The 17,953-nt window shown below is 37.3% G+C and overlaps 1 protein-coding gene and 1 long non-coding RNA gene across 5 annotated transcripts in view; one reads left to right on the top strand and one right to left on the bottom strand.

Annotated features, from left to right (window-relative positions):
• The window catches only part of DCUN1D5 (defective in cullin neddylation 1 domain containing 5), a 71,595-nt gene that overhangs the window by 21,790 nt on the left and 31,852 nt on the right, over window positions 1–17,953 (top strand). The window contains exons 3-4 of one of the 4 annotated variants that reach the window (XM_028516570.2): window positions 14,594–15,098; window positions 17,152–17,243. The exons of 2 other annotated variants lie outside the window; for them this stretch is intronic. In XM_028516570.2, coding sequence (XP_028372371.1) covers window positions 15,013–15,098; window positions 17,152–17,243 — 178 coding nt within the window. In that variant the 5' untranslated portion in view covers window positions 14,594–15,012. The remainder of the gene's footprint in view (window positions 1–14,593; window positions 15,099–17,151; window positions 17,244–17,953) is intronic. One more of the 4 variants, XM_028516571.2, reaches the window with a different exon arrangement.
• LOC118501227 lies at window positions 1,431–9,904 on the bottom strand. Its single transcript, XR_004903842.1, has 3 exons — window positions 9,894–9,904; window positions 4,778–4,785; window positions 1,431–1,577 (listed from the first exon to the last, which is right to left on the bottom strand). It is a non-coding gene; the product is annotated as an uncharacterized LOC118501227 (long non-coding RNA).

Below are 17,953 nucleotides of genomic sequence, written 5' to 3'. Positions count from 1 at the left end.
CCACAGTTTTTTGAACCACTCTTACTGATGGGCACTTAAGTTGTTTCCAGCACTTGGCTATTATAAATTGTGCTGCTATGAACATTGGGGTGCATAGGTTCTTTTGAATTAGTGTTTCAAGATTCTTAGGGTGTAATCCCAGCAGTGGAATTGCTGCGTCAAAAGGCAGTTCCAGTTTTAGTTTTTTGAGGAAATTCCATACTGTTTTCCACAGTGGCTGCACCAGTCTGCATTCCCACCAACAGTGCACTAGGGTTCCCTTTTTTCCACATCCTCTCCACACTTGTTTTTTGATTTGTTTATGATGGCTATTCTCACCAGCGTGAAGTGGTATCTCATTGTGGTTTTAATTTGCATCGCTCTGATGGCTAGTGATGCTGAGCATCCTTTCATATGTCTCTGGGCGCTCTGTATGTCCTCCTTGGAGAAGTGACTGTTCAGGTCCTTTGCCCATTTTTTAATTGGATTGTTTGTCTTCCTGGTGTGGAGTTGTGTGAATTCTTTATGTATTTTAAAGATCAAACCCTTGTCCAAGGTATCATTAGGAAATATGTTTTCCCATATGGTTGGATCCCTTTTCATTTCGATGATGTTGTCTTTAGCCGAGCAGAAGTTTTTTAATTTGATGTAGTCCCATTTCTTTTTCCTTTCCTCTATTTCCCTTGCCCTAGAGCACGGGTGGCAAACACAAGGCTTGTGGGCCGGATCCGGCCCTCCACCTTGTTTTATCCAGCCCAGCACCTTGTTTCTACCCAGTGGCAGTGCTGAGCTCCTTGCCTCTAGTTAAGGAGTAGTTACATTTATACAGTCCTAAAAATACAGTTGGCCCTTTGAAGGCAACCTTGAGGCTGATGTGGCCCCACCGTGAAAATGAATTTGACACCCCTGCTTTAGAGCATGTATTGGTAAAAATATTGCTGCATGGGATATCTGAAATTTTATTGCCTGTGTTTTCCTCTATGACTTTTATGGTGTTATGACTTACAATTAAATCTTTTATCCATCTTTAGTTTATTTTGGTGTATGGTCTAAGTTGCTGGTCTAGTTTAATTTTTTTACATGTACCTGTCCAGATCTCCCAGCACCATTTATTGAAGAGCCTATTTTTACTCCATTGGTTGCTCATGCCCCCTTTGTCAAATATCAATTGACCATAGAGACATGAGTTTATTTCTGGGCTCTCTGTTCTGTTCCATTGATCTTTGTGTCTGTTTTTTATGCCAGTGCTAGACTGTTTTGATTATAGCGGCCTTGTAAGTATAGTTTGATATCAGGTATTTTGATCCCTCCTACTTTGTTCGTCTTTCTCAAGATTGTTGAGGCTATTCGCAGTCATATTTGGTTCCATATAAGTTTTTGAAATATTACCATATTAATTGTCACAATGCCTTAGGCAAGTTTCTTTGTGTTCCTTTTCTTTTTAAAATTTATTTGGTTTTTAGAGAGAGGAAGTGAGGGGGGCAGAGAGAGAGAGAGGGAGATATCGGTTTGTTGTTCCTTATTTATGCATTCATTGGTTGCTTCTTATATGTACCCTAACCAGAGATCGAACCTGCCACCCTGGCTTATTGGGGCAACTGAGTAACGTAGCCAGGACCCCCTTTCTTCTTTCTTTTTGTTCTTTCTCTTTTTTTCCTTTTCTTTCATTCATTCATTCATTCGTCAGTCAGTCAGTCTTCCAGGAAATCCTTATTGAAAATCAGTTGTGTGTCACACACTGTTCTATGTGGTAAGAATACCACAATGAAGAAAACAGACAAAAATCGCTGTTCTCATAAGCTTTACATATTAGTGTGGAGAGAGAGAGAGACAATAAATAAAATAAGAAAATTTACAGTATATTAGATGGCAATAAGTGCTGCGGAAATAATAAAGCAAGGAAAGGGGGATGAGGAGTGGGGAAGTTGATTACAATATTAAATAGAGCGGTCAGGGAAGGCCTCACTGTTACTTGAGCAGAGATTAGAAAGCTCAGTCATGTAGATATGGGGTGAAGAGGGTGATCATAAAGAGGGTCATCCAGAGAGGGGAAAGAGTGAATGAAAGGTCCTGAGGCAGCACTGTGTTTGGTGTGTTCAAAGAATAGCAGGGAAGTCAGTATGTCTAGAGAGAAGCAAGCAAGAGGGAAGAGCAAGAGTGAGCAAGGAGGAAGAATAATAGGAGACAAAGTCAGAAAGGTAAATGGGAGAGCGGAGTGGGACAGATTTGGGGGCTTTGTGGGCCATTGTAAGGACTTTGGCTCTTACCTTGAATAAAATTAGGGAACCGTTAGCGGTGTTTGAGCAAAGAAATGATTGCCTCTAATTTAACATTTTAAAAGCATCTTTCTGACTTCTATGCTGAGAATAGATTGTAGTAAGCTATGGTGGAAACAGGGAAACCAGATAGGAGGCTGTTGTCCAATTGAGAGATGATAATGGCTTAGACCAGGGTAGTAGTACTGCACCTAGTGCTAAGTGGTCAGACTTATGATGTTTTGAAAGTAGAATCAGTGGGATTTTTTGACAGATGACACCACCTAAATAGTGAGTATGTTTAGGGAAGATATCCATGTCTGCTCTCTGAGGCACTAAAACACTAAAAGATTGGGGAAAGAGGAAGAACCAGCAAAGAAATCAGAGAAGACCTAGAGGATGCAGTATTCTGAAAACCAAGTAGCGCATTGCTACAGAGGCACTTTGGGGTGAAATAGAAGGAAGGTGTGTTTGTTCATATAGAATAAATTTGAGCCTGCACAAATTTCCTGCACAACTCATTTTAGAATTTATCTACATACTGCCTTTTATTGTTATTTAAAGTCTTCATGTGTACCTTTTTATCTAGATAGTAAGCTTTGTACCTAGATAGTAAACTTTTTCTGAGAACTTAATAATACACAGCTTTTTATAATGAAGCCAACAGGGGAACACTGCCAGGTTAAGAAATGTGAGGTATTTCTTTGTTCAGTTTTTGAAAGAAGTTTTCTGTTGGTGCAAATTCCAGAGATAAACATGAATGAGGAAATGCTAACTGAATCAAGAGAGAAAATTGGCTTAACTCTAGTACACTCAGCAGTTTTTGAGTACTTACTGCTAGTTACCACCCTACACTTATATTATTTCTTCCACCTCCATACCTCCCTTATATAATGGTAAATAGTGGCATATGTATTTAATCTGAGTAATTTTTGTTTTCCAGTTCTTATATAGCAATTGGTGCTTACCTCTGAAGGATATTAATTTTCTCATCTGGCAGCAGGAGCACGTAATGGCAAATGAATTTGCTAAAATAAGCCTTAAGTTATTTGTAAATACTGTATTTGATGTCTGCCACAGTGTTAAATATAGAAAATCCAATTCCTAAAAGAAACTGAGGCAAAGGGGAAATTTTTTCTAACATGTTAGCCACATGGCATATATTTCCTTTTCTAAGTGAGTCCTCTCAGCATTTCTGTTACCGAGAACGGTATTGTTGTCACTAATTTTGGAAAATTCAAATTTGTTTAGAATGAGAGAAGCTCTGCTACACATTTAACCTGTTAGTTTATTTTCAAACATATTCTAAATGTACAATATGTCTCATGCTGCAAAATGAAGGACTCTGAAGAAGAGGAGAGCTAAAAGACCCAGAAACTGTCATAAGAAGGTTTTGCTTCTACATGGTATGAGGAATTTGATTTACAAATCTAGTACTGCTTTCTTGACTAACACTCTTAAGAAGCTTTCTGGGCCTCTGTTATTTTTATTTTTAATTGGAATAATCATGTATGCAAAACATTAGAAATTTAAAAAATTCATTTTAATTTTTGTTCCTATCTATCCATTCTTCATTTATATGTTTGTCCCAAGGTTTTAAAATTGAAGTATACTTCATGTACAATAGAGTATACAAATCTTAAATTTATAGCTTGATGAATTCTCTACATATGTATCCCCCCTTAGGTAACCATCCCCTTGGACAGAATACAGAACATTTCCGTCACCCTGGAAAGCTCCCTCGTGCTCTCTCCCGGTAGGTATCCCCACAGGAGTAACCATTAGATTTATCTCTGTCACCACACACTAGTTCTGCCTGTTCCTAAGTTTCAGATAAATGGCATAATACTCTTTTACTCAACCTTTTTTTGTGTGAGATTCATCCATGTTATTCTTTATATCAGTAGTTCATTCTTTGTCGTTACAATTTTATAGTTTAAAGTTTAACTTTTCTCACAGAAGTGAAATTTATTGAAGATATTTTGGAAAATATATAAAAGGTGAAAGTGGGGAGAAGGGAGAATAAAACTCTTTAGTGCCTCTAAGACAAATATTTCTAAGTTTTGGATTGTTTTCTTCTACTTTTGTTCTTTAGGAATATATACAATTTTCCAAACTGTTATTATATATCCATTTTTTTAATCACATAACATACTAAGTATTTTTGGAGTCACCAAGCAATGCCAGTTGTCTTTCTGCTTAGCCCTGGCTGAAATTACTAATGAGCTGGAATTTTCATTTATTCATTTAGTAATTCAACAAGTATTTCGTCAGCCCCTGTTGTGTGTCAAGCTCTTGTCAAGAGCACTGCTCTTGTCACTGTGCTAGGTGCGAGGGATAAAATAGTGGACAAGATGGGCAAAGTCTCTGCTCATATGGAGGTTACAGTCTACCCTGGGGAAAGATGGACATTAAACAAGTAAACAAATGTTCAGGTAGCAGTAAGTGCTATGAAGATAATACATGGTTATGGAACTATAGGAACTCTCATATACTATTGGTAGTGTGTAGATTATTAAGTGAGGTCAGAAATAAATATATACTGCCCTAACTGGTGTCACTCAGTTGGTTGGGTATCATCTATAAACTGAAAGGTCCCTGGTTCAATTCCTAGTCAGGGCACATGCCTGGTTTGCGGTTCAAAACCCAGTCAGAATACGTATGAGAGGTAGTGGATCTATGTTTCCCTTTCACATTGATGTTTCTCTCCCTCTCATTCTTCCTCTCTTTCCCTCTTCCTAAAAATAACTACTAAAATAAATACATAAATAAATATATCCTGTGATCCCGAAATTTCACTCTTTTTCATTTACTTATAAACTAAGATGCACCTAAAAGAATGTTCATAACAGTATTGTTTTTAAAAGTCCCAAACTGGGAACACCAAAATGTCCATCAAAGGTAGAATAGAGAAATACATTGTAAAATATTCCTACAGCGGAATACTATACAGCAACAAAAACCAGTGTACTACACTGTGAATGATTTTTAAAAGTATGTGTTGCTGGAAGAAAACAGACATAGAACACATTCTATTTATGTAAAATTCAAAAATATGTAAAAACTAAGCTATATTGTTTGGAGATATATATTTAAACAATAAAAAGTATTTTTAAAAGATGAAGTGATTACCATAAAAGTCATCTAGTTGCCTCTGGGAAGAGGGAGGAAGTTTTGATTAGGAAGGGGAATGTGGGAGAAGTAGTATTAGGATGGGGAATAAGCTTCTGGGGTGCTAGAAATGTTCTGTTCCTTGACCGTAGTGTACTAATGGTGAGGATTGCAAGAAGTATCACAGAGACAGTACTCTATACCTGCTCTATCTTAAAATGAAGAGAACACCAGTCTTGGAAGAATGTTTCTAAGTATAGTTTTGTGATGTTTTATACTTCTTGTAAAATTGAAAGTTCTTGTAGTTACTTGATATAAGAGTTCTGTTGAGTAGTCATAATTTTTTTTAATTGCCAATATGTCTTATTGGTATTGAGGGAAAAGAAACCATGTGGCAAAGGACTTGACTGGCTCTTAGTTTCTGCACATCAGTTCTATTCACATTTTACTGGCCTGGTAAGTCATATGGTCAGTATAACTGCAAGTGAGCAGGTAAATACCTTGTGCACAAAAGGAAAGAGAGCTCTAGAATATCTGAAAACAGTCTTAATGACTAGCATATCTTCTTATATTTTTCAAATTAAGAAAAAAAATTCTACTTGGACTAAGCAAAGTAAACTGTACTTTTCCTCTGCCATAGTAACCAGTAATGTTCTACATAGTGGCTGCTCTAATGACAGAACAGAGTTCCCAGCTGATCCTTGATCACATGTAGTGCGAACAAATTAAACAGATTTTGTCTTCAACAATTGAACTGTTGGCTTCTGTGTTGCTCTGGCTTAACCTAACCCATCTAGACTGCTACAGATAGCACTTGTACTCACCCACTGCACTGTCCTATATCCAGGCCATTTCACTAATTTACATAACCTACCAGACCCCGTAGGCATGTGAGTTTGTAAAGATGCTTTACAGAATGCTGTCCTAATGCATTGCACCTGCATCAAATTATGTGATAATCCTTTGTCTAATGCAATGCTTTTAATTATGCCTTTCAGTGTAATGAAGTATACTAGGTTCTTAGTATAAAGTTTTTTCAAAACATATTAGTAGGTAATGTTTCCCTTTATCATGATGGAGATTATTCTTTTAGATGCTTTGATGCTGCTTTCTTTACTCTGTTCTTGTTCTGGCTTACCTTTTATTTGCAGGAGTCTTGTAACTGAATGCTTTTTAATAGTATTTTTTTAAAAAAATACGTAACCACTGATGTCAAGTACTAAAAGAAAGCTTTTTTGATACCTTGGCAACTATTAATAAAAGTGTTCACATAAACTTTTATTTTGAGTCTTTCTATTTCTATTTCTATTTCTATTTCTATTTCTATTTATGTAAAATGGTTGTTGAATAACATCAGAGCTTTCTGCTTACAGCCTAGCATCTTTTTTTGGGATAAATTATATAATAAAATAACTTTACAATATCACAGCCTGTTGCCATTAGAATAGAATATCAAAAAATTGGCAGTGTCACTATATTCAACAGGGTAGCTCAGGATAAATTTAAAGGAAAAGAGGCCAAGTTACAATTCCCATTTTTCATGCATTGCCTTGGCCTCTTTGATCCCTGAAGATATCTAACAAATACGATATTTGAAAATTTACACCATTAAGAAACATATTCACTGAAACCAATGAAAGTTATTCCTATCACGTGTCTAGTGCACTTGTCAGGAATGGGGCTATGACATCAGTGAGTCATCTCTATGTGATGCATAGACCTTTCCATCAGGTTCAAATGTGGGTCCCCAAGGTACAACCTATAAACCAAAGATAGGTTACCTGGGCTTTCTATTGGGGAAGCTCTGGGAGCTTGATGATTGTTCAAAGTCCCACGGTTTCGTTAATGATACAATTCCCTTAAAAACTTAGTAGGCTTTCTGATATATTTGCTTTTAGTTTCAAATTCTAAATTTCACATTCTAGTTTTTCCTACGTATAATTCTTAAGAATGATTTATTTCTTTGCTTCCTCATACAAATGCCCCTCTCCACTTAGTGGTGGCTGTCTTGAGGCTATCTGAAACAGTAGATTTGGATGGTAAAGTAAAAACCCTTAATCTGATCTTTGCAAAAAAATTGTGTCCCTTCACACCGTTACCCTCCATCTACTTCAAAGAGAGTTAGAATCTCATCAGGCTTATGTTATGGTCTACCTTCTACTTCTCGGGGGATGGGTTTACTGAGTATCTTATTGAGGTCTCCAGCTAATCAGCCTGCTAATGTGTTTTTCTGTTTTTGTTTTTTGTTGCTGCCTGACTACTTACTTTATAGAAGATATTTTAAGGTTCTGGATGACAGCATTCTCCTTTCAAAAACCAATGTTTGTATCCATGTGGTACTCATTACTGTCATTTACAAAATATGTCTGAATTTCCTCTTTATTGGCACATGGGATTGTGCTTTTTTGCTCTTTTTAAAGATAAGCATGACCACTTGACTTACGATCTTTGAAATGTAAGTAGGAGTGATGTATCACATATGCACAGCCACCATAAAAGTCAATATGTAATCATGGTTGCATTCCACTGCTGTGATGATCATGGAAGCTGAAGCGTAAGTCATGATGAAGTCTAGTTCCCTGAGGAGCTATGGGTATAGTCTTCCGGATGGCATACCATAATAAGCAGCAAACTTTTGTTGTAAGATATTGAGATTTTGGTGTCATTAGTTGTTTTAACATAGCCTAGTTCTGACACACAGTCACAGTATGGCAAGTGTTAACAATAAACAACCCCAAAATTTCAGTGGTTTTACATGACAGAATTTTATTTTTCCTTTCCTTCATTTCCTTCAGTTCAGCATAGTATTTGGCAGGCAATCTTCCATGTGACGATTTAGGGATCTAGACCTCTTCTATTCTGTGGCTCCACTATTTTCTAGAATGACAAGGTTCTCTTCTGAGTTATTCTGAATCTGGCTGATTGATTACATAGGACCTTTTTATGGCAATTCCTGATTGCAAGATGGGGTGAGAATCTGTGTCTCTGAAATATGAAATAATGACTTTTAGAACATAAACACTCTCTGACACAGAAATCTGGAGCTTCATTCAATGAAATTTTGTTTTTAAGGTGTGTGTGGGGCTGGCTTCATGACAATGCAGTCTGGAGGTCTTCATGCTTAGAAGAGCCCTGCACTGGGTTTAATGGTCTTCTGCTCTCACAGATCATTAAATCATTTTTGAACAAAGACTCAGCATTTTCATTTTTCTCAGGGCCCCATAAATTATGTAGCTTGTCCTAGGTGTAAGTTTACCAGAAGGATGTGCAGATGGAAGCTTTAGCTGCATACAGAATGTGGAAGAGTTCAGTGAAGATTGAGAATTGTCTTGTTGCTTAGCTGATAGAAAACATTTTGAAAAAATTTGTGTGGTTTTCTTCTCTGCACATTTTTACTCATGACCTTAATAGCCAGTATCATTTTCATTGCCTCAAGAATTGACTGTAAAATCAGAAATGAAAAACAGTTGATGTTTAGTTTTTTTACTTTAAAAATATGCTTTGAAACCCCATGATATTAAAAAAAATGGAATTGAAAGCCAAAAATTTTGATTCTCATGAGCCATATTTACTTTAGAGACAAGAAGATTCTTACAAATTAAAAGTACAGGCCCTGAAAGAAGCAGAGGATAGAGTTTATGCCATAACAATTGAAGATCATCTTGGCTAGGAAGGGGTTCAAGAATTGGACAGGGCTCAAACTTGGCAGAGATCCCTGTGAAGCTATAGATGGAAGGAGTAGATCTGCGAGGGAACACATGAAGAAGAGCAGACTCAGCATTAAGAAACACAAAAACTGCCATCGCCAGTGACCACAGCAGTGTAGGTGCCAAGTGAATGAGACTATTTGCAGATCATTTACTCTATTTCTAGAAATCATTGCCTATGCTGTAGTCATGTGAACTGATCTGCTTTGTGCTGAATAGTGAGGGACTTCAGTAACTGCCCACATGTCACCTATGGATTTTTCTAAAGAAGTGTTGCTTAACTATGGCCTAAGAATTTGCTGAGTCCCATTCAGACTGCCTTGTGTAGACCACCCTATTTTCAATGGTTGAGAACTTGGTTAAGATCCCTACAAATATAGACAGGGTCATTGACATTCAATAAAGGTGGTGATGACTTGAAGGGAAAGACCCATTAGCAGAATTTGGGTGGAAATGGACCAATTACATGTCCCCTTTGCAATCCCATCCTTTGATTCTGTGAATAGCCTTAAACAAATCCCCTTTCTAGACTAGAAGGACTTTATTTTTGTAGGGTATAACTCAAGGACTCCAGCTGATAAGTAATTATGTGCCCCTTAGCAGTTTTGACAACACAGTCACATTTGTTCTTATTTTTTCAACAATGCCATGCTACCATGTCTAGAGAAGGCATATATTTTACTATACAGATGGTAAAAAACTGAGGCACATGGTAAGTGTTTTATTCAAGGTTGCAAAACTTAAAAAGGCAAATCCATCAGTCCAGTGATAGTCCTCATTTTAAGAAACTAACTCCACAATGCCATCTTCCCTGTATTGTTTTGGAAAGTGGGACCACCACCCAACTAAGCTTAAAACTATGAAAATGTTTATAAGAACATACCTAAACACAACCTGCCTGTACTCATTTTTGGTCTTCTCTACCACTCATCCAAAAAGAGAGTTCTCTGCAGCAGCTCATCAACATAATGCACTCTCTTCCTGTAGTAATTTGATTTGGTGAACTATTTTTCTTCATTTGGGGTACATATTCATATACTGGAAAGCAAATCAGGTGTCCAGCACTAACTCCCCCCTGAAAATTAATTCTTAGTATTTCTGGCGAAGTTTCAAGTTGAAAGTGCTTTGCTTTTGACCGCTTGATAGACAAGACAGTGCTTTCTACCAGTGATCCCACATCCAGAATTTTATGAATACTAAGGTAGCTTTCTTGAATTATTGGCCTATTTCTTCCTGCACTCTACTATTTTTAAATTTTTATTTCTGTTCACTTGGACTTATTAAAAGTAAACTGTATTTTAGAAGAATTTTAGTTTTACAGAAGAGTTGCAGTGATAATACAGAAAGTTCCCATGTATTTCATGCCTAGCTTCCTCTATTATTAACATCTTATATTAGCATGGTACATTCTTCACAATTAATGAACCAATATTGATGATAAAGGGTGATTATGAAGATGATGATTTACACCATTTATGTAGGAGTGGTAAGGTTCTTGAAGAACAAGTGGGTTGAGAGATATCATTGCAACCATCTTTGGAAAAACAATGTGTCAATGTGAGCAGATATCAATCTTCTGGTTTTCCCTACTGCCCCTTTAAAACTACTCTGAATTCACTGGATCTTGAATTAAATTGCATTCTAATCCCATATCTTTTTAGTGCCTCTCTCTCTGCAGGAGAATTATACATTCCTATCCTGAGGAACTCGGGTGTATGACTTAAACAAAAGTGATATTTTGTCATTTCAGGACAGAACCTTTAACAGCCAGCATAGGGCTCACCATATTTTCCTTTCCCTTCATCATGGTAACAAGTAATGTTACAGAGAGTGGCCACTCCCTCAGCCTGGGTACCAGAGTGAAACAGAGCCACAGTCAGGCTACAATAGATGTGCTCTAGCATACTGCTTAGGATGTAAGGGGTACATAGCATGTGTTACATGGTCCTGAACTCTTGGGCCTCTCTAAAACACTAGGAGTTTCAATGATCAGAAACAGAAGGTCTTATTTTTAACATCCCTTTTTTACTGTTCTCCTAAGAGTTGTCTTTCTCAGGGTTTACATGTATGGAAATATTTTACAAAATTTTGACCTACAGGGTTGTTTTGAAAATCAATGTTAATGTATGGACAGGGACATATCTGTATAAATTTAGGACCACAAGAATGTGGCATATCATAAATCACTGAATTTCTGTGTTCCTTGATTTTCTGGCAAGTGGAAATGCCCTATTTTAAAGAGGTGTTAAAATATGAACTATGTATGGACTATATCAATCAACACACTTTAGGGCACTATATTTGGCTGCTTTGATACAGATACTACTATTTTAAGGGATCTTTTTCATAGCTTCATGCTGTAGCCCCCAATGCTAAGGGACACATGCATAACCAACATGTCAAATAGATGACAAAACTGTGGCTCAGTCTCAGTCCTTCTGCCTTCTATCCTGTTTGGCATAAATATATGCCTGCTGCCATTATAGATGGATATTATTTAATCACTTTTTCTACATCCTTCTCTGTAACAGTAGGATAAGATGAAGGATAAAGGAAGTTATGTGTCTTACCTAAAATCATTGAGAATCTGAAACCAGAACAAGGTAAATGCTTCATCTCTCCCTTTCCTTCTCATTACTTTTCTTTTTTTTCCATTTCAACAAGGAACTGCAATACTGTCATAGTTTTTTTCTCCAATATAGGTGTTCTCTTGGTGGAAAATAATGTGCTTTCAATGTGTTCATGAGCAGCAGATAAGATTAACACTATATAACTAGACATTTCTGTACTGCTCACAGGAGGTGATGTTTCTGTGAGAGTAATTGGGATAATAGAATGCTCCATTTTTAGCGAATGGTGGTGGCAGTAAGTATTCACCAGAGAAAGCAGTAAGAAAATGATCTACATGACTCTGGAAATCACCATCCCTTTATTATTGTTAATAAGCATAGATGATTGACCCTATTCTTTGTTCAGAAAGTTCTCTCAAATGCAAGTGGGCTGTATATACTTCCCCCCCCAGACTGTGAACTTCATGAATGCAGGTTTCAAGCCTGCCTTTTGTATCCCTAAACAAAAACAGTCCCTGGTTTATTTTAAGTGATCATTAAATATTATTTGAATAACAGACTAAAGGGATGAATGCCATAAATAGACCCAGCCTTTTACCTTTTTTCCAGAGAATTTTATACATGCAAGTAGGCTCTTGTCCTACTTGCAGTCACTGCATTCAGTTACTGCATTCAGCTGAATCTCCAGAATCTTTGCGTGTGTAGGGTCATCTTTTTTATCTCTGGAAGTGGTTCCTTATGGTCTGGTGGCCTATGAACTAAGAAAGAATTAATTATCTGATCTCCACTTTTATATAATTGATAGTAGAGAAGGGACATGATAACCACCATGATAAATAGGAATATTTATTCCTATTTAGAAAAGACTAGAAGGTACACAAAAGTCAGTTGGGCCATAGCAATGCTGGTATCGTGCTACACAGGCATTATAAAGGATCCTTACCCTTTGATTCAGTCTTAATTCTGCTCTCTGGAAGGATATCCCTTGAACATTGTCCTTTGAGGTCTTTGTCTTCATCATTTAGATTTCATTCCATTTCTTTGTTCTGTTTGTGAAAAGGGATATTTAGCTTTTATAGCTCATTTCTTGAAGAAATAAGCCTTGTTATTTCTGATACTGCCATATTATTTTTTGTTTTATTTTGGTTTGCACTTTTTATATCAATTTTACTGAGGAATAATGTATAATAAGGGCATGTATTATAGTTGTTCAGGTCAATGAGCTTTGACAAGTATATACACCACCTCAGTCAAGACATAGAATATGTCTTTTATCCAAAACAGTCCCTGTGTCTCTTTGAGTCTTCGCTCTCAATTACCACCCCATCCCAGTCCCTAAGCAGTCCCTTGCTGATATGCTGTCCTAAACATAACTTTGTCCTAGAATTTCATCAACTATTCAGCTAGTGTTCAAATTTCCAATTGTCATATCAATGTCATAATGTTCAGATTGTTTGGCTCAAGATTCAAATAAGAATCACATATGGAAAATGACTGCTAGAAAACTTTTCTCTTTCTACCATATTTTGCTGTGTATAATGTGCACATTTTTGCCCAAATTTTTGAGGGAAACAAGAGTGTGCTAATTCCATATCTATATGAATGTTTTTCATTCTTTTATGCTTATGCATGAAAAATGTAACTCCTTTATAATTCTTTTAAAATACAAAAATTTACAGAGTTGTTTTATAAAACAAAAAACAAGTATCTAAATGTAAATAAATAAGAAATTGAATTAAAAAATTAAAACTAAAGACTTTTTTCCTGAAAGTTAAGGCCAAAACCGTGGGTACGTATTATATATGGTGGGGGCACATTGTACATGGTAAAATACTCTAATTTGTTGCATAATCTGGTCATTTTTCTTGAAGATTTTCTGACAGTCTAGATCTTGCTGATTACATTGAATGTTAACATGTTCCTTTGTCTGTATTTACAATGGTTGGTTTTTTTTTTTTAAAGACTTGATCTTATTCAGATTTTACATTTTGGCCTCATGTATTTTTGAGTTTGTCTTTTACAGCATTCAGGAACAACATTCTTTTGGTAGTAGTGATTACTGCATAAGCAAAATAGTGAGTTTAATGGCTCATGCAATGATATTTTCAGGGCATATTGTGGATTCAGGCCCTATATCATAAAATCATGTATCGTTTTTTTCTCCCTTTCTGTTTGATTCTGGTCTCATCTGTTTTGGCTTCATTCTCTTGAATTTCTCAGGTTCAAGTCCATAGGAAATAAGTTGCTTCCTGGTGGTTCAGTTTCATGTCACTGGCACTGACTGATCCACCTGGTTTAGGTCACATGTCCATGTGAACTAATTAACGGTACTAAGGAAATAGGGAATTCTGATTGGACAAATGATAGCGCCAAGGTGGAGGTCGTCTAACTAGAACCACATGAACTATTTGTTACTGAATTTAAAGAAACTTTTCGTCCTCTACAATCACACTTTGGTTTACAGATACAAACTTAAACATTGACTAAAGCAACCCTCTACTATATAATCTTTACATGCAGCAACCTTTATTTATTAAAAAAAATACTTTCACTGAAGTGAAGGAGTGATTACAAATGTTTTGGGTAATAGAGCTTGAAGGAGGATCCCTTAGAAACGTTCCCAACATTTCTTTTTACTAGGTCAGTGACCACCTACTCTCTCTTGTCTGAGAGGTCAGAGATGGTAAAGCTAAGTTGTAATAAGGGAAAGAGTTCAGGGACAACGAAGAATGGGTGTGAGGGTGGAGGGCTGATCTTGGCGCATAAAGAAAATGTGCATTTTTAAGGGGTGGGTGACCCCTTTCCAGAGGCTACCTCACGTTAGCTTCTGGAAAAGCTCAGAAGTTTAACTTGGTTTACTGTACCAAGTTGTTAAGGCGAACTTTAGACTATTAGTAACTTTAGACTACTAGTAGTTACCAGCAAACGCGGTCAAATGGCCAACAAAATCCGATTTCTCCATTCCTGGCAGGTACAAGGCATCCTCCTGTCTGGGAGCCAGCTTGTTGGTTGCAACCAGAGCCACGCCCCTCCCTGCGACCAACTCTGCATTGTGTCACTTCCGGCCCTTGGCTGGGTGCATCCGGGTCAGACTGCGCCTGTAGCTCACCGAGTGTGGTGGAGGTTTCGCGCTGTCCGCTTTCTCCCTTCCCTGTGTGACCAAGCCGCAGTGTCCACTGGCGAGAAGTGACCCACCCTGCCCAGGAGAGAGAGAGACGAGGAGACCTAGGATCGTCGGACGCCGGGCTGGGCCGCTGTGGTACGGGCTGGAGACTTTGCTCCTACGCTTGCTGCTGTCTCTGTGAACCCGGTGCCAGCACTGAGGAGTCTTCAGCGGACAGTAACCCCCTTCCCCGGCTGCCCTGCCCGCCCTGCCGGGGAGGGCGGAAGATGCCGGTGAAGAAGAAGAGAAAATCCTCTGGGGTGGCATCAGCAGTAGCAGAAGACGGAGGCCTCAAAAAGTGTAAAATCTCCAGGTACCTCCTTCCCCCACCCTTCGATCTTTCCTCTATTGCTGGGTGGTTAGAGGAGAATGAGGTGGGCTGGGTCTCAGAGGCTTGAGCTGGGGTGACTGCCCCACACCCCTAATAAAGCTAAATGGTAGACGAAGAACACCGCGAGGAGTGTCTGCGTCGGACTACACCTCGTGTTCAGTGCGTGTGCCCTGTGCGTGCGCCTGTACAGGGACGAGCCGGGACGAGCCGTCTCCTCGCCTTAGAGTCTCCGTGCCCTGGAGTCTGGAGGATGGGGAAACTGGAATGCGTACGTAAATTGCGCTTTCCCCTTACCCTATTCCCTTAATCCCTCCTCCGCCTTCTCTCCAAACCGAGCCACAGAAGGGGGTCACTTTTAAAATTTCTTCGTAGAGTGTGGAAGAGGAGCAGGACGTGAGATATCTTGACCTGACAGCTGCCATGGGAATGATAGAAAGGAAAGCTTCGCATGTTGTAATTGGCCCCAGACTTAGTAGTCTAACCTGGAGGATCCAGTGTTTTAAATTGCAGGAGCCCATTTTCTGGAAGTATAGTGCCTCCAGCCTGCGCCATGTCCCTATGTGCCGAATTGGGAAGGCCCTCCATGCGTTTAATTTTCTAGTATTCAGCATACTATTAGCTCTCAACGTAAATATTAATAATTGAGAGCTCTTGTACTCTGTCCTCTTGGAGAAAAAGAAAACAAAGCAGAGCTCTAGATAGAGTTCTTCGATCCCATTGTAGCATGTCATTGAGGCCTTACAGCAACACTGTATGCTGCAAAAAATTATTGCAATTTAGGTGTAAGATGTGGATTTTTGAAATCTTCTGTAGAGTGTCTTCGATTGTATCTGTGGTTGGCACTTGGTATGACAACTTCAGATTTGGTATACCAAAACTTCAGATTTATTTCTTAATAAATTAAAAGACTGTAGCCAGCGTTATAAAGGGGAGATAGTGCTAGAACTCGCCTTAAAGATCTGCTTAAAATGTGAGGAAGGTAACTTCTTTAGTCTGCATCTTCATGTTTGTAATTGATTCCGGTTTTTTTTTTTCCCATTCATTATACTGTTTGGGAAAACAGCCTAAATATATTTCTAGAATTTGGTAAGGTTACTCCACTATCTCAAAATATTGTGAAACATGCAGATAAGTTTTGTATTATTTTAGATACCTTAAGCATATAATGTATCAAAATTATTTAAATTAAACACTTTAAAAATAGTTGAGCAGTCAGAACTCAGGTGATTCTTTGCTATCAACTTAAACTTTTAAATGTGGTACCCTTATTTTACATTGCATTACTCAATTGCAGAAGTTACAGCATTTCTATGTTGTGATATAGTGCAACTATTTCAGGTCCTGGAGAAAAGATTCTCTGAAGTTCATTATATCCTAAAGGCAATTTATGAACTTTTCAGCTTTAAATCGCTTTATGGAAAAGATAAATAGAATTGGATTAAAGACCTTGGCCCAATTATTTGTACTGTTACTTTTAGGGGGTTGTTTTTTAATTGGTGGAATTTAATTATACCCTTAGGTCTTAAATCATCTTTTACCATTAAATAGCTATTTAATTTTGGTAGATGATAAACAACCCTAAATGTGAAGTTTTACTTTGAGATATTGACAGATTATTAAAATATACTTTGCAAGATTTTGTTTTCAAACATATGTCTATTGTATACAAGTATAAATTACATGGGATTCAGAAGAATCATTTTAAAGATTTATAATTTTCCCAACTACCAGTTCTGCACTGAAACCATTAGGTTAGACTTCTGTGTGGTCTTTTGAAATGTGGGAAAATAATTTTTGTTGCTATATTTGGAATTTGATAGTGAGCAAAGTAGAATTTGGGTTTTGTTAACTACAAGTTTTTATGTGTAGACTACTGTATTAAATTGCAAATATTTAACTCCACTATTTTCCCCATAACACAAGCTGTTAAAAAAAAAAAACTTGGTTTAGTTTGAATTGACATAGTTCATGTTGAACTTAGCTTTTCACTAAAAGTTGAGACAATAAATTCTTAGGCATTTGTGTGTTTTCTAAGCTATTGCAGATCCCAACCCCCTGCTAGACTAATAAGTGGAGAGGAACATTTTTCAAGCAAGAAGTGCCTGGCTTGGTTTTATGAGTATGCAGGTAATGAAAATAATATAAGAAGGTATCAGTCACATGCTTTCAAACTTTTTTTTGGTTCATTTATTTAACAGATTATTTATTTCAGCCTTCTGTGTGTTAGTGCTGTGCACTGGGATCAGGGTCAAGACTGAGGATTGTGGGTAGGCTAAGAATTTGGTGCCATTTTAGGCTTGGTCTTTAAATATATAATTCAGTGTATATTTAGTGAGAGGGGTGAAACTCATTTACTATTAATACAATTTGTAAACAGACAGATTCACTTCTTGGTTTACTTACATTCATTGGCTAAAGTAGAGGTGGTACTCTATAAAACATAAAGTATGTGATAAAACATTTTATACTATACATAGTCCTTTTTTTTTCTTTTCAATATTCTTTTGAAATTTTTTGAACCAGAAATTGACTTTTTCTGAAACTTGGGAGGCATTGTAAAAGATTTAAAACTCAGGCATATCATCGCATAACACATCTTTAATAATTGCTATTTAGGCACTATTATGAGAGAGATAATAAAAAATAAATGGATACTAATACAGTGTGATAAATAATGTATTAGGACAATGTACTATGAAATTTCCTGGGAGAACTATGTAACCCAGCCTTGAAAGTATCAGGAACAGCTTCTTGAAGAAGCTAACAAACTAAATCCTGTAAGTGGTGTATGTAAGTAAAGCTTTTGGCCTAGGGTGGAGGTGAAAATCAAAGTCAGG

Source organism: Phyllostomus discolor, chromosome 6, assembly GCF_004126475.2.
Source record: "Phyllostomus discolor isolate MPI-MPIP mPhyDis1 chromosome 6, mPhyDis1.pri.v3, whole genome shotgun sequence".
Taxonomy (NCBI): domain Eukaryota; kingdom Metazoa; phylum Chordata; class Mammalia; order Chiroptera; family Phyllostomidae; genus Phyllostomus; species Phyllostomus discolor.
The sequence above is the reverse complement of the archived record's forward strand: the minus strand, read 5'-3'. Positions and strand labels throughout refer to the sequence as shown.